This window comes from Bacillus rossius, chromosome 12 (assembly GCF_032445375.1).
Source record: "Bacillus rossius redtenbacheri isolate Brsri chromosome 12, Brsri_v3, whole genome shotgun sequence".
NCBI lineage: Eukaryota > Metazoa > Arthropoda > Insecta > Phasmatodea > Bacillidae > Bacillus > Bacillus rossius.
Window position 1 is genome coordinate 23,769,321 of NC_086339.1, and position 17,240 is coordinate 23,786,560.

Below are 17,240 nucleotides of genomic sequence, written 5' to 3' on the forward strand. Positions count from 1 at the left end.
TTACTTCCATGTCCAGACCGTCTGTAATAATTACTTATAAACATAAAACAGGGTTCAAATGAGTTTCATGCTAGTTCCTCCGTTGCCCGCTAGGGAGCGTCCGTGTTCGTGCTTGGACTTATAAAAATAACAACAGATCATAAAGTTATTAATTAAAAACACATACATGCATAATCATAGTTACACTGTTTTGGGACGGAAAGAAAAAGGGTTACAATATTAATTAACATATTTAGGGGTGCGGCGCACTGCATCTAAGCGCTCTCTTGCCGGGCTAGAAACACACGCACACACGCACGCACGAGCGGGAGGTTTGAACTGAGACGGTGGTTGGGCGGTGTCATATCGGGCTCAAAGGGGCCGCAGGCCCAGACGACGTCAAGGGTGTCTAGCATAGTTGGGGCAGCAGGGGTGTTTGGGTCATGGCCTCCACATTCGATTACAGGCCTTGGACCCAAGATCGGAGACGGCCCCCCCCCTCCCCCATAATTTTGCAGTCGTGTGCTACATTATAATTGCATGGTTATTACTTACCTACACTCTTTTTAGAATGTTTATTTAACGTGAAAATACAGGATAATATTATGGTTACTATTTGATAAGCCCAAACTAAGCTTTATTTATAAAATTATGAGTGTGTATATTTGTTTCACACACTGAGATAAAAATAAACGGGCTGGGCCGGGGCCCCGTCCAGGCCCGGGTCCTGGACCCAGGGGTCCACCCAGCCCCACCCTTGTGGGGGCCATGGTTTGGGTGCTGCCGCTCATGTGGCGTACAGGCTGGCGAGCGGAATGGCGATGGCTGTTGCATCAGAATTGGGGGAGGGGGAAATAGGATAGGTCTTTCTATACCCGGTCATCGTAGAAAGAGATCAAGGGGACCAGGTGCAGCAAAATCTCTTCTTCTGCCAGCTGGTTTTCACATCCTAGCACACGTTCTACTGTGAACGTGAAATTTTGCAGCATGGTGGCCCATCGGGTCAGTTTTGTCTTGCATCCCTGCGCTGAGTTCAACCACTTCAGACACTGTCTGTCTGGAGCATAAAGCGCCTTCCTCGAGGTGGGTGCCAGTACCGGCTGAGTGCCCACGCCACCGTGAGGCACTCCTGCTCATTCATGTGATATTTGTGCTCAGCTGACTCGAACTTCGAGCTGGCGTACTTGATCACATGCTGCTCCCCTCTCATCACCAGCTGGTACAGGATGGCAGCCATAATGTTTCGTCTAGCGTCTGTTTGTATGAAGATGTGCTTGTCAGGATTTGGGCTGGAGAGGATGTGACATTCGCGGAACAACCACTTGACACTGACGAGGGCTCACTCAGCGGCCTCCGTCCATCAAAATTTGTGCTTTGGTGTCAGAAGTTTAATCAAGGGGGTGGGGACAGTGGCGCAGTTTGGATGAAGCTGCGGTCAACTGTGGAGACCCATGAGCTGCTGAAGCTGTTTGTGGTGTTGGTGACAGTTTTGCTGGTCTGGCACTGGCTGACAACCTTCGGTGCTCACGATACGGCCCCTTTTCCTCGATGTGGAATTTGTAAGGGCACAGGTAAGTCCATGCATAGCCAGCAATTCTAGGACACAATTTTTATTTTTATTTTTATTTTTATGTATTCAATATACGTAATCATTTGCGAGAATAAATAAAAAATAGCATGGTAAAGAAATATAAATTATAAATTATAAATTAACATAATTTATTAACAATTATTTTATACAAATACAACACACAATGGTCAGAATTCTTATCCAAAGCTAACAATAACTTTCAGGACTACAAAATGTCAAACTTAACAAAATGAGTACAGTAAAAAGAGATAAACTATCACAGTTATCTGGTTTCTCAAGAAAAGAGGTATCAACAAAATACACAACCATATTGATACAATGTGCATGGAAACTATTCATTTACTAAGAGTGTAACACAAGCACACCCAGTGGAAACATTCTTAAAATTAATTTTTTATTTTTTATTCAGTATACATATGTATTAAACTTATAAAACAAAATTATACCTAGTGTCATGAAATAGTTTTCTTTCTATAGCCCTTCAAATTGCACAAGAAATTTTTTTACTAAAGCTGCAATATAAACTAGCGTTACCTACTCATCACAAAAAAAAAAAATTGTAAGGTTAGTCAAGTAATCCATTTAAAGAAATCACATACAAATTATTAATTAAAGCTATAAAACTTAGTGATGGAATGATTCATAAATATTCTCAAATCATTTTTAAAACTGAGTTAATGTTAGCTTATTTACTCTGCATTTAATGACCAAGTATGTAAAAATCACAAAGCCGGGAATTAATACTATTTTCCATATCTGACAACATAAAAAGTAGGTAGGGAAGAATTTTTTAAGTTATATAGAACTCAAGTTTCAGGAATACGTTGTACTGATACACTAGTTCAGGGTACTGTAAACAGTATTCATCATGTTTATTTACAGTTGCCCAGCTACCCAAATAAACTATATTGTTGGTTTACATGAATTGTACACATTCATTTTGAACATTATTTTGTTTTGGACCTTATTTTATGTATATTTTATGTCAGTGAGACCAAATTATATAATTACATGTTTAGGGTTTAGGTAATTATAAACCGTTTGTGTCTCTGGCAATGCCAACATGTGATTTGGAACATTGCCATAGAGTCGTTTGGACCAGCCCTGTGTGAGATGCTGCCTCACACGCCAGTTATGCTTTGCCGGATTACAAATACTGCCAAACAATAGTGCAGTAACACAAAAGTGTATAAAATAATTGCGGTAATAAATGTGTACTAAGTTTAAGTGATCTGCGTGCAAGTCATAAACTATTATGTGTGTTAATAGCGCTTTCTGGTCCAGCGGCTGCCAACGTAGGCCATATTGGATTAACAGTTAACTCACAATTTACTGACGCCATTATGTTGTAAAACAATTGTCATATCCAGAGACGCATGTTTTGGGCCTTAAAATTTCTACACACCCCAATGAACATTTTAATATTCAGATTGACTGGATATGTAAATTCTTTTATTATAAAATAAAAACTATATATTCACGCACGGAACTTCTCAAGAATAGAGGTCTGGGAGTCAGCCTCCCATATAACACTGAATTGAACTAGTCTGGAATTAAGTAATTTTCATAACAAACATTTATTTTAAAATAAATTTAAATATTTTTTCTCAAAAATCCTGAGTTTAAACTGTGAAGATAATGAACTGTCGTCAGAGAGTTCACCACAGATTGTTACGCTATTGTTATTTTGTTTACTGGACTCTAGCTGCAACAACCTTTGTCAGTGTCTGTTTTATTTTATCATATAATGAAATCAGTTCTCTTTCACAAATACAACTTTCGTTTGTCATTGGAAAGTTAAGAGCGTTGAACCCTCGCACACTAAATATTTGTGGTTTTTGGATAACTGTCAAGAAATTAGCAGCAAATATCAGGCACCCAACACTAAACACCCAGGGTGTGTACATTTATCAATTATCACATTTATATTATTATTATTAATATTATTTATGCTGTTTTACCTAAAGCCAAAGTAAGATTATTTTACAAAAACAGTAGTAGTAGCATCATAACATACTTTAAGAATATCATTTTAGAAAAAAGTTTATTGATATCTTTCATAATCTGATTCGGGTAAGCCAACTGAAGACACAGTTATAGATCAAAAGGTTAACCAGGAAAAAAAAAGTTGTCTCCAAGACTGTCCCACAAACAAATCGTGTAAATATTCTGACTCATTCAGTACACTAACCTAAGAATCATAAGCAGAGATCAGATTGGAAAATAAAGCCATTCAAATCATCATGAACATGATATGGAAAAACATTAAATTTGATCATCATAGCACCAACACAAACATCAGTTCAAACTGTCACATGGGTCTAGCACAAACTACATAATCATCCATCATGTATTTGATAGCGATTATTAAGAAAATTTTCCTTCACAAAATAGCTAATTACTTTTTTTTAATTTTTGAGCCAGATATATATTCAACACATTATCTGCTACACGTAAAATTTTCAGGCAAATATTCATTATTAAGGCCTTTGTCTGACTTATTGCATAGTGATCACTCACTATAAGTTAATCCTGTGTTCTTACAACTGGGTTGTGAATAAAACTATACTTCTATAGTTTGAAATATTTGAAATATTCCTACAAAATATTTTGAATAAGAAAAAAAAAATGGCAGGTAAAAAAGAGCATCTTAATTTCATTTTGAATTTAGGTGAAATATTACAATTTGGTGTATGTAAATTTATCTTCCTCAATTCCCTATTATAATTGAACAGAGAAAAATGTCATTACGAAATAATTATATATTCTTAGAAAATAGGATATTAATTAAGGAACAGTGAAATTGGGAAGTGAACCATTCCACCACTATGAAAACTTAGATCATACATAACATTCTCAATAAAAAAAAAAAAAAAACTTTGGCTGCCTTTAAATTTGAAGTAAGAACACAACAAAAAGTGCCGTAATTTCACGAAATGAGCATCTCATCGAAATGAACTTTCTCTGAAAGTATTTGGAATTGTTTGGCTCCCCCTGCACGACGCAACGCTGGTGCGGAGCGGGCGGAAACAAACGACTACGCGACGTCATCGGCGCCGGGCTCCTCGCGCACGACCGCGATCATGCGCAGCATCAGCAAGGCCAGGACCTTGTCGAGCGGGTCCATGAAGCCGCGCTGCACCCACTTTGGGATGGTGGTGCGGGCGTGCGAGAACCCCAGCTTCTGCAGGATGTAGTCCACTCCGTACGGCTCGATGCTCTTGCCCGCCCACGACAGGAGCCTGCCGCATTGCCGCACAACACCACGGTCACCGACATCACCACGGCCGGGCCGTTACCGATACCACACCATCTGCCGATCCCGATATCATCACGGCTGGGCCGTTACCAATACCACGCTATCTGCCGATACCGATATCATCACGGCTGGGCCGTTACCAATACCACACTATCTGCCGATACCGATATCATCACGGCTGGGCCGTTACCAATACCACGCTATCTGCCGATACCGATATCATCACGGCTGGGCCGTTACCAATACCACACTATCTGCCGATACAGATATCATCACGGCTGGGCCGTTACCGATAACACACCATCTGCTGATACCAATATCATCACGGCTGGGCCGTTACCAATACCCCACTATCTGCCGATACCGATATCATCACGGCCGGGCCGTTACCAATACCACGCCATCTGCCGATACCGATATCACGGTATCACGTATCAGCCAATACTGCCGGTATCGAGCAGTTTGTACCTGACTAAAAGACAAACTGGTCCGCACAATAAATCAAAATAATATTACACAACTTTGGCAAATAAATTTTCCCTGCTCGAAAAATGAAGGTTGGTAAATTTTGACGCTGCCGAAAATGTTCTGAACACTCACATTAAATCCCATCTAGCAAATAAGTCCCAGAGGTTGCTTTGCAATGACGGGAAAAAAAGTGTCCTCGGGATGGCCACTGAAAAAAATTAATTAAAGTTCCATTGTGGGCTGACTGCCGATGATTGTGGTCGGTGAATTCTAACAGTTCCGAAAAGGGATTAGGAAATGGTGCAAACCAGACCACAGCCATCAAGTAAGTTCATCAATAAATAATCAATAATTAATGGCATGAGCCACTGCCAAACGCAAACCTACTTAGTCCACATCAAGCAGAGAACTGGCAAGATGACGCAATGCCTTCTGCCACACAGGGAAGAGGAAGCTGCATGATCTCATTGATTTTTATTATAATCTTTACACAGTGATGACTAGTACTTGACATTCAACAAAAATTCAAAATTATCGACCAACTAGACATAAAATATGGTTATGTTTTAGTTCATATGTGCTGCAACTTTTTTTGTAAATCATGTCTAACACTTTAGTATCTACGTATTACGTAAAACCTTACACAGGATTTGTCTAAACAGTAGGGATATAATAATTTTTTTACTGAACAATTTTTTTTCGACATTGCTTTTACCGTATTGTTTGGTTATCCACTGACCTCTTGCCAGTCATTACCCCGGATAGTCAGGAGTCTACAGTATATGTTACTATCTATAATTAATTTAATGACAAAAAAATTCGAACAAAAACTGGTTTTAAACAGCTTACTACTGCATATCATATACTATAAAAAAAAAATTAGTCATTTAACTTCATACAATGAAATGGTTTAGTTTTAGTATTAATATTACATAATAATAACTAATTACATATTAATTTGTAAATTGTAGATATACTTTGTATTTTCCTAGAGTAAGAAATGTGAGGATATCTGCAATATGGGTATAAGTAGCCAATTTCGTGTTATTCAGTTCTCCTCAAACAGAAGATATACTTGAATCTATTTTATAGTACACATGTGTTTTGAGGATGAAAGAAGGTCCACTCACCTGACAGTTGGTTCCAAATGCCACGTCTTGCAATGGTAGTTCCTCCAGTCTTTCGTGAAAATTTCCGCAGGGTCAAAAGCTTTGCGCTTTCTTTCATCTTCGCTGCCGTTAGCAGCGAGAAATTCCCTACCACGCCGTTCGTTATCTGGGCTGTGAGTGCGCAGTCCACTAACTGATGACGTTATCTGTTAGGAAATACATGCAGTTTGTTATTAATTTGGCACGTATCATTGCAAAACAAAACTTGACTAAACTTTAAAAAAAATTTATAATAAAAATTCCTGAAAATTTATGTCTTTCACAAAAAATTTTAAATTTATTTTTAGTGTTTTGTTTCTTAATTTACAGTAACACAGTTAAAGCTTTTAACTTCACAAAAAAAAAAAAATATTGAAAATGAAATGCCAAGTACATATGTATAATATCTGTATCTATATCTAACTATTTAAAAAAGTAAAAATGTTTAAAATAAGGTTCTAATAACTAAAGCATGAAAGTACTCACCACTCTTTCCTTTTCTTTAACATAAGATGTGATGAGATCATGAAGGAAAAAGAATGCTTCAGCATCAACAGTTACGAAGATATGATCTTCAAACTCGGTGATAAAACTGCATTCTACAGTAGGCTTGTTTGCTGAAATCAAGGGATACATTTTTATTACAAAATCATTCAATCTTGACATCCCCTAATCATACTTTTTAAATATATTGTCAATGCTTGGTGAATTGTAGATCAAGATCAGATTTTTTTAGTAATGAATATTGGAAGATAAATTTACTTTAAAGGCATGCCCACTTCTTGGGCATGGCAGTAGCACAACCTTGCTTATCCACATGAAATGTAAAATATTTTGGGTAGCCTGTGTGAAGCTTCAACTAAGCTAATCATAGCTCTTTTTCATATTCAATTTGACTTTGCTAAGAAATTAGTTATTTGTTTTATTTGAAGATTTGATTGTGACGTCTGATGTGAAGCTTCACATTTGTTTTAAAGCTGAAAACATTAGAAGCCCAAGATTCACTCATGAAAATAATAAAATAAAATAATTAAAGATGTCGCGCAATTGTTGGTGTCAGTTTGTCACAAGTTTTTTTCCCTAATGGAAGAGTTTTCCACATAAGGAGGTTTTTTATTAAGTTAAGCCATCACAGTGGCTAGTATAGTTTTAAATTTAATCCCTAAAGATCAGGTTCTTGACACATTCTGTTTAGATACCTAATTTAGTAATTTTATTAGGAGTTTGTTTAATTTTCAAGTTTTGGCTAAGCTTAACTAAAAATTTTTTTTAAGTAACTGTTTGAATCAGTAACAATAATTTTTTGTTGAATATACATAGTGTTAAGTTATTTTTAATTAATTAAAACCTTTTAGATAATTTTACACCCACCAGAAAAATACCACAGAGAGCATCCTATTTTATTTGCATGCTTGCTCTATTGCTACAGATAAGTTGACATTTTCTAAGTTACAGTGGTTTAACCCCCAAGAATTTGAGTTATTGATAATCATGAGTTTTAAGTTGTACTTTATTACTGATCATTATTTATTTGAACCTGTTACAATATCATGAAGTAATGCACAACAGATTCAGAATACTAACCAAGAGAGTTGTTAAAGTGTAGATACTACAAGAGTTAAATAAAAAACAAAAACAAAAAAAACAAGTTATCATCCTCCTTTGTGCAACAGTAGCATAAGTAGTGCCGGTGTGCAGACTCCTTGCAATGACGACATCCGTATGATCCTCAGACCTGCATGACAGTAAGAAGTATTCATTTGTAAACAGCAGCCTCAGCGACTCACCCGTGACTTCGGGCGTCCTCGCCGTCTGCAGGTGCTCAGTCTTGAGGTGAAGCTGAAGAGACGGCAGAGCAAAGATAACTTCTCGGGTGTGATTCGGGTCTTGCAGTTTGGAACTGCTACTGCTGCGCGATCTCTGCTGCTCTGAATTTTCCATCTTCTCGCGCTCCAGGCTTGGGAACCTATCCACAGCTACGAAATAAAGAAGCATGTGCTAAACCTCTTTTCATTTGTCTTTAGTTAAATTAGGCAAGAGAAAGGAAAAATGTAGTGTGAAAGGAAAAGAGAATGGGAAAGATAGGAAACCAAGAAGCAACAACAGAGAGGTAAATATGAAGGAGACTAAGTGATAGGACGAATTAATTGGTGAGTGGGAAAGGAAAGAGGGTAGGGAAAAGATATAAAGGAAAAGAGACATGCAAAGGAGAAAAGGAGAAAAAAAAAATGGTTTGAAAATAAACTGAAGATGTGAAAGAGGGAGTAATGGGGTAAGAAAGTCTGGTAAATAAGAAGAATCAAAAGTAAGGGATTAAAATGTAAGAATGGGAAAAATAAGAAAAAGATTCAAAAGTACAAACCACACTATTTTTACTTTTAATTACAATCTGAACCCCGCTAACTCGAAAATCTGGCTAACCCAAACGAGTTTAGGGTGAAAATAATAATAAAAAATGGTTTTGTATTTGAAAAAATTATATTTGATGTCTTGACCCAAAAATTAACTTGTTTAGAGATTTCATTTTTTATTTTATTTTTTATTTTTTTAATGTTATAGGCTGTTTTGTGATCAGCGCAATACTAATGAAGTTTATGAGGAGTACGTTGGCAGTTACAAGGCGAAACAGGATCAGAAATGAGATAGTGCAAGCAAGAGCAGGAAGGAGTACAGGACTTGAATAACACATCATTGAAAAAGCGAGAGAATGAGATGGTTTGGCCGTGTCCGGAGAATGGGAAAAGAGAGGCTGCCTAGGAAAATGATGGTGCTGAAGTACTCCGGAAGAAGACCCCAAGGAAGACCAAGGAGGAGATGGGAATGGCAGATAGTTAAAGGGGTGCAGGAGAGAGAAGACTGGAATAAAATGAAGAATGACTGAATGAGGAATGGTGGAAGGACAGAGGAAGATGGGAGGCATTTTACTTTGATGACCCAACTGTTGTTGTTGTTGTTGTTGTTGTTGTTGTTGTTGATAATGATGATGATGATGATGATGATTAGAGCTGGGCCGATCACCTATTTTGCCTATCATGCCGATGCCGATCTTCTGAGCCGATTAGAGCCTTTCAAGTACCTACCTCTGATTACACGTTGCTTTTGACGGATCACTATAAACGGTGAAATATTCCCAGACAAAACTACTTTTCATTGACATGATTACTTATAAATCACAACACACGCACACACAATTAACTGCGTTAAAAATTTTTTTTTCGTGTGTGGTTAGTTTTAAATTATTAAATCGTATTATTTTTCGATGAATAATTGAATTTTCTTACCGAAAAGTACCGTAAACAAACAAGGACAGTTGTTAGGTATAGGTAATTATTCAATGTTATAAGTTTGCAGTAGGAGACCAATGATTGGCTCAAATAATCGGCTACATTTTGCCGATCATTATGATCGGCAAAATTAACAAAATCGGACGATTATTACGATCGGGGATCGGCATCGGCCCAGCTCTAATGATGATGATGATGATGATGATATGATAATCTAATGCCTTTCGATATGTACAATTTTACTACACCCTCATATATCACGGAAATTATTCGGTTTATCTGAAAATGTGGTAACCCGAGTAGGTGTCAGTCCCAGTTAGCTTGGATCACGGCAACCCAGACCCACCGTCCATCTCGCTGTTGGAGAAGGCGTAGTAGAACCACTCCTGCAGGGTGCGGAACTGCGGGGGGAACAGCACGTTGCGGCTGATGCGGCACACGGTGGCCATGCTGTGGTGCTGGGCGTGCGGGTGGTCCGCCATCATGCCCAGGCTGAACGTCAGCGTCTGCACCACGTGCACGTCCTGCCGGGTGGTCACTGGAGGGGGGAGAAAACATCACAATCAACCTCACATCAGTTCTGCTTTTCTCTTGGGTTTCCTGTGTTTGGTTCAGATTCTTGAAAATTTGTTCTCGGTACTACCGACCTTATAATATATAGAAAAAAGAATGGGTAGCTTTAAAAGTACTTTACATATTTCAATGAATGATAAAGTTTATAATGCTGAGTGGTTCAACCAAAAATAATTTTTATTTTAACATTTAAAAATTCAATGGTGCAAAATTTAATCTCAATATGGAAAGCAAAAACAATATTATTTATATGACAATAATTTCAACAAATTATTTGTTTGAAAAAGATGTTTTGGATGCGATATAAAATATTTAAGAGTAAAATTATATACAAATAAAATTACTAATTTCGGTTCCACTTTATTAATCTGAAATCGTTAGTACCGGCCATATATTAACAACTTATAAACTCAAATTTTAAGTCACAATAATAGCACTAAAAAATTGTACAACTATTTATGCAAAAAAAAAAAAAACTCTAAGGTCAGGTGTTCCAGTTGTTTAATCTAGGAGGAAGGAGGGGAAACCGACGGCCGGCTACCTTCGCCGGAGGGAACCTCCTGTGCCTCGGTGGCAAAGGAGATGCAGGGCTCCTTGAGGGAGAAGAGCGCCCACGACTTGGACTTGAAGTTGATGCCGTGGAAGCAGGCGAGGGAGATGTTGTTGCCGTGCAGCTCCATGGTGCCCCCCAGCACGGTGCCCGACACAGGCAGCGGGAAGCTGAGGGTGGAGAGGTGAACCCCTGCCACCAGGGAGAGCACGCGCTGCCAGTGGCGGTGGTGGCGGGCGTCGCTCGTCACCGAGCCGGTCCACGCCGGACGCAGCCCTGCGCCATCGACCATCGACCATCGCTTTTCCCTTCTGCTTTCACTACCGTCCGCCGGAATGCATGCGATCAAACCGATTCCTCAATAGCAACGCAAGCTTAAAGAATTCTCCCAAAAATTGACGGAAATCAGCAGCTCCCAGCACCAAGATGCGCCTAGACAGTCATACCGACTTTGACTAATTTTAAAAAGAAAATACAAAGCCTTGGAGAAAGTTTCGTCCATGTCCAAGCAGCACTGTAAAAAAAAATAATAAAACCTTGATGTGACCAAGCTCCAAGCTCAAAACAAGAAGTGTGAAACATATACCTGTGTACAAACTGTCTTTTTTAGTCTTTCCCTGATATCAATGTATCAATACTTGAAATACAGGGTGTCCACATTCTGGAAAGTCAGGGAAAATCATGGAAAATCCAGAAAAGTTGGAATTGGTTCTGGGGAAACTTCAGGTGAATTTAATTGAAAACCTGGAAAAGTCAAGGATATTGTCCCAGTGATAGTAATTTGAGGGTAAAATATGCTCCAGCCTACCATCATCCTGACTGTAGTCATACACACTATAAAATGGCATTTGCAAGGTTCTGTTTGAAATAAAGAATGTAACAAGAGAACTAGGCCAGCTATATGGCTCTTGAAGTTATTCATTTCTGTCAGAAATTTGCAAAATAGGTTAATTATAATAATTTAAAAAAAAAAATTTGTCAGGCAGATTTTCAATTTTGGTCAGGAAAGTCAGATAAATTTTATCGAAAATTTGATATCTTCTTAAAAACTTACTTGTATTGTAATTACTAATTTTTTTACTCTTAGATGGCCATATTATTTACTAAATCTAATTTTATAATACCCTTAAAAATATATATATTATTAATTATTAAAACCTTTTTATCTTAAGAATGGTCACTCATCAATGCTACCACAAAATTGAGCAATAAGAAATTAAGAAAAATCAAATTATTTATTGGTAATTATGAACTATGTATGCTACAATTAAACCTAAAGGTAATAAATACACAAAAGAAGTGTAAAATGTTTTTGCAAGAAAATATTGTTACGGCCTCAAAATTATTTCCCATAGAACGTCTGTACCCAAGATGATCTGTTTTCGAAATTTTTCTCAACATACTAATGCACAATTTACAATACTTTAAAAGATTTTAAAAATTAATAAAATAAACAATATTTATAGTATTACATCCACCGTAATATTTTTTTCACTGTATTTATTTCCAGTATGTAAATAAAGAAATTAAAAAATTTATGTACAATATTTTAAAATTAATAATATGTGTTGACGTGACAGTTAACACAACTGCACAACGCTATGACTATAACACTTTCTCGTGCGGCTAAATGTTTCATCAATGAACATGAGAGTAGTTTGCAGGCTTTTAGAATGCCAGTGTTGTTCCTTCATATACTGTATCATACAGGTTCTGTCATAAATTTGTTTGATTTTGCACATGAAACTAAAACATTTTAAAAATAAATCCAACCAACTATTCATAAGAAGGTTTCACCACGAATCGAAAGGGAGGCAGGATTACCTTCGCTGACAACTTTCTTCCTGCTGTGTGTCTGGTGCTTCTTCTTGAAGCTGCTGGAGCGGGGGTGCGGTCGAGGCTGCAGGCTGGAGAACACGCGCTTGCTGCTCTTGAACTGCTGGGAGAAGAACTCGTCCAGCTTGTAGAACATCTTCAGCAGGTCTGCGGTGGTGGACTTCGAGATCATCAGCTGCAGTTGGTCCCAGCCGAGATCTCCGTGCATGAAGATCATCGCTGGTCTGCACGCAAATTGTATGTTAAATTAAACAAGAGTTTTGTATCATAGAGAAAGAAAGAAAGAAAGAAAGAAAAATTGTGAGCGAGTCTTTCAGTACTCTCGCCAGTGATGTGTAAGCATCTAACTTCGGTAACGACGAGATTAATGTGTTCTCATGTTGCAAATGAACTTACAATATGAAACTCAAACACAAAATTTAATACAGAATAATTAAAAATAATGGCTGAGCGTGATAAATACATGGAATGTATTCATTTAAAAGAAAAAAAGTAAATCATTTCCACCTTTTTAAAACCTAACTATAATTCTGTTTAACAAGATAGTAATAACCTAACCGAACTCAATCCAATCCAACCGAGGTTAGGTCAGGCAAATTTTTTTAAAATTTCCTTCAATCCATTTCAAAGTCGGTGCATATGATACACGTCTGATAATTTCAGGGCAGTTATGATGCAGTTCGTCCATTGGAGTAGGCAGGGTGGCTTAAAAGAACAAAAAGGAAAGTTAAAGGACTCGTAGAAATTTAATTTTTTTCTCTGAGATATTCTTATTTTAAACATGTTTATAAGACTAACGTATTTCAAGTAGTCATGGTGGCCGAGCGGACCAAGGCGTATGCTTTAGTTAGGAAGATTACCAAAGTTAAGCCCACCCAGCATGATTGGTACTTTAATGGGTGACCATGATTTTTATAAAACTATATATAAATCTATATTACACACCCCAAAATTAACAAACACACACCAAAACACACACACAAATTAATCACGTGGGTCTGCCATCTTTTTGAGGTTTCTGAAATTTCCACGCAGACGCAGCACTGTGGTTACGCATTTCTGTTTCATATTCATGAAATTACTCCTACCAAATGCAGTATACCGAGAGCTAAGAAGTTTACCACCAAAAAGCAATGCTTGGCTGCATTAATAATATGTACATACATAGTATTTTTTTTTGCATTAAGAACTATTAATTTTAAAGATAACAGTTGAATAGGCTTCACATTACATATATATCAAGGTTAATGGAGATGTAGAGGTGTGTGAGATGGGAATGGAGCATCGACAGAATGAATGAGTGGGGAAAATGGGAGTTCTATAAGAAAATCCAATTGTTCACAGCAATGACTGCCATATTTCCCAATTGCGATAAATCTTGAGTTCGATCCCGCCAGGAATCGAACCCGAATCACCTTAGTGGGAGACAAAAGGCAGTGTGATCTGACCACTCCACTACCATGGCTCTCTTATGAATGATGAAACCTTTCCATGGTTAAAATTCACCTTCTGGTAGGAATGAACGCATCGGAGGGTTTGCTGGCGCGATGAATTTTCCACTCGTCGCGCAGCGACACGGAAAGAGCGCTGACGCGGGACATGAGCACGCCTGTGCCCATGTAGTCCAAGCGCAGCTCCAGCGCAAACAGCTTGAGCCCCACAGTGTGGTCCGGCTCCGTTCCTGGGTCCTCTCGGATGTGTACTGGAAGGAAAATCAGCCGACGATAATGACAAATGGCACAAAAATGAATACAGAACAAGTGGCGTAGCCAGGATTTGTGTATGGGGAAGGGGGGTTAAGAAGCATGGCCCCCCTTCCCCCTAATAAAACGGGGGAGTCCGGGGGTCCAGCCCCCCAAAAAAATTTGGATTTTAAGGTGTAAAATAGTGTTATTTTAGCAGTTTTCGGTACTTAACTTTAAATATTGTAATGGTAAAAATTTTATTAATTTTTTTAATAAAAAAATTGTTTGAGTGACGAAGTAAGAAATTAATTAAAGATATTTTTATCAATCCAAGTGCCTTGTCCACGTCCATTCAAAATCATAAATCATGCTCGAAGCTCGACAATACAAAAAAAAAAAAAGGAATAAAAATGGTTGGGTTTCGGCAGAACTGGCCTATTCCTGGAAACAATTTGCTTTAGCTTGAAGTTACCCAGTCACCACCTGCTTATAATTACTGTGCTGGTTAAATACAATAGGTGTAAGATATTTGAAAGCTCGGGACCCGTCACGGCGTCACACAACCTTATAGCTTCTGCTCGTGACAGGGGTAGGGGAAGGGAAGGAGAATCGGTAGGGCTCGCTTACTCTTCCCCTCCAGTGCAGTGGCCGGTGATAGCAGTAAGACACCCAGGCTTTTATTTAACCTGCTTTCAGATAAGAAATTGGGGCTAAGGGGGGGGGGGGGTTAGAACCCCTAAAACCACCCCTGGCTACGCCCCTGTACAGAACACATACATTATTGTATTTAGTGGGTGACAATGATTTTTACAGGGTTTAGAGGTTAGTGTGCATGACATTACAGTGTCATTATAACCCAAATAATTAAGATGATGATTCAATTCATTTGGATTTGATATCTCATCACCTCATTGACCTTGGGGTCAATAGAAACAATGAGGGATGAAGTGCAGAGAATGGAGCAATAATGGAATGAATGGATGGTGGAAAAGAAAACTCCACCTGTTGGCTCACTACAGCATCCACCACTTTTCCCACTGGCAAAAAATTCTGGTTTAAATCCTGCTGGGAATTGAATTCAGATCTTAGTAAGAACACTGTGGCCTCAATTTTATAAGAAAATCATAACAAAAGACTAGAAATCACAAATACAAACATACAAACAGAATAAAAAATGTACCACACAAAAAAAATCACAACAAAACCAAACATTAAATAGACTTCAAACGTCAATGATACGGAGGTGTAACAAAGAGAATATGATGATTAAGTCTTAGGAAGGAAATTTTAGCATTATTCATATTCAAAAAAAAAAAATCTTTACTTGCTGAGTTTTAAAAAAATTGGGGGCTATTATTTCATTATTTATTATATTACTTGTTACAATCATCATTATTACAAAAAACAGTGGGTTATAACCATATTTATTATTTTCACAGTTACACAAACTGAAGGAGGACTAGACTGTGCAAAGATTAAACATTTAAAGTATGTTTTTCTTCATAAATACATTTAAGTACATAGTACGTAAGTGAAGAAGCTTAGCCTACTTAATTGCTACATACTCATGAAAATGGTTAAAAAGAGTAAAAGCGTTCAAATAAATTGTATGAAATTTAATTAAAAAAACATCATTAGTGCATTGTAAAGAACCAAAATTATGTGAAATATAGTACCTACTCTGTGTGCAATTTTAATTTTTAATATTACTGTCAAGTACAGTAACTGGATTAAATAGTAACAAATAAATTACATGCAAAACATAATATGTAGTGTAGCCCACTTATTTAATATATATTTTATTATTCCTGTAACTAGCAAAATCAAATTTTAAAGGGTACAGATATTTATAGTTTATAGTATCAGCACGCCTAAAACAAAATGCCCCTAGCTAAATATATGCTGGTAACAGATCAGATGATATAAGAAAATGTAAAACTTGCGTAGCATGGAGACTTACTGTAAGTATCAATCTTGCTAAGCTCGATGGCGCCACCTACAATGCCACCTTTGGCATCCAGGCTGGAACCCCCGAGGCCAATCCCGACGTACATGTTCTTGTGGCCAGTGCTACCAATAGACAAGCGGCCTTCTGATCTGAAGTCCTTCGTCAGCCACCTAACATTCAAAAAAATTAACTATTTCATCAGTTCCAGTTCAAATTACCATATTTACTTGAATATAAAGCAATGGTTTTAACAAAACTGATAAACGTAAAAGTGAGAGTCACATTATAATCGCAAACTTCCATCTTTTGGCTGGAAGATGTGAATTCAAAGCGATGGGGTCAGCTTGCTTGAAAAACCACATGCTCTGCCTTGTAGCTGTGTCGCTTAAGTCACTTTAGAACACTAGTAATTGCTGCGTACTGAACCTCCGCTTAGTTGAAAAACTACACGATCTGCCTGTGAACTGCATCACTTATGCCACTTCAGTCCCCTCTTGTTTATGGTTCTCTGAACTTTGCAGGGGAAGGAGGCAGATGAGACGAATGCAGTTGCTGTCAAGGCAACCCCTTCCCCCTACACACTCAGCCTTCTTAGGGGTATAGTGGTGATTTCCTCCTGAATTTACTTCTTCACTTCTTCTGAGGTGTGAGGATGATAGAAAACCTTTTCCTTGAGGTTACCCCACAGCAAGAAGTCACAAATGCTCAAATCAGGGGCCCACGCTGACTGGACCAAGGTCTTAGAACCATGGAAGAACTGAAGATGCAAATTAGAGAGGAAATTGCCACTACACTCCTCGAAATGTTCCGAAAAGAGGTCGAAGAGTTTCGATATCACCTCCTTCAATGTATCGCTGCTGTGGACACCATCTTCTCATGTGATCTTTAGAACTTGATAAAAAAATGGTGATGAATACTG

General features: G+C 37.8%; 1 protein-coding gene across 5 annotated transcripts in view; it reads right to left on the reverse strand.

The window, feature by feature from the left end:
* Positions 1-1,239: 1,239 nt before the first annotated feature.
* LOC134537721 (bridge-like lipid transfer protein family member 1) overlaps positions 1,240-17,240 on the reverse strand; it is a 143,280-nt gene continuing 127,279 nt past the window's right edge. For 3 of the 5 annotated variants that reach the window (XM_063378469.1, XM_063378467.1, XM_063378470.1), the window contains 9 exons: positions 16,334-16,491; positions 14,195-14,390; positions 12,677-12,912; positions 10,844-11,128; positions 10,076-10,267; positions 8,233-8,421; positions 6,932-7,062; positions 6,428-6,612; positions 1,241-4,812 (listed from right to left, as the gene is read on the reverse strand). In XM_063378469.1, coding sequence (XP_063234539.1) covers positions 4,608-4,812; positions 6,428-6,612; positions 6,932-7,062; positions 8,233-8,421; positions 10,076-10,267; positions 10,844-11,128; positions 12,677-12,912; positions 14,195-14,390; positions 16,334-16,491 — 1,777 coding nt within the window. In that variant the 3' untranslated portion in view covers positions 1,241-4,607. Of the gene's footprint in view, positions 4,813-6,427; positions 6,613-6,931; positions 7,063-8,232; positions 8,422-10,075; positions 10,268-10,843; positions 11,129-12,676; positions 12,913-14,194; positions 14,391-16,333; positions 16,492-17,240 lie in introns of all 5 variants that reach the window. The other 2 variants (XM_063378466.1, XM_063378468.1) reach the window with 1 other exon arrangement.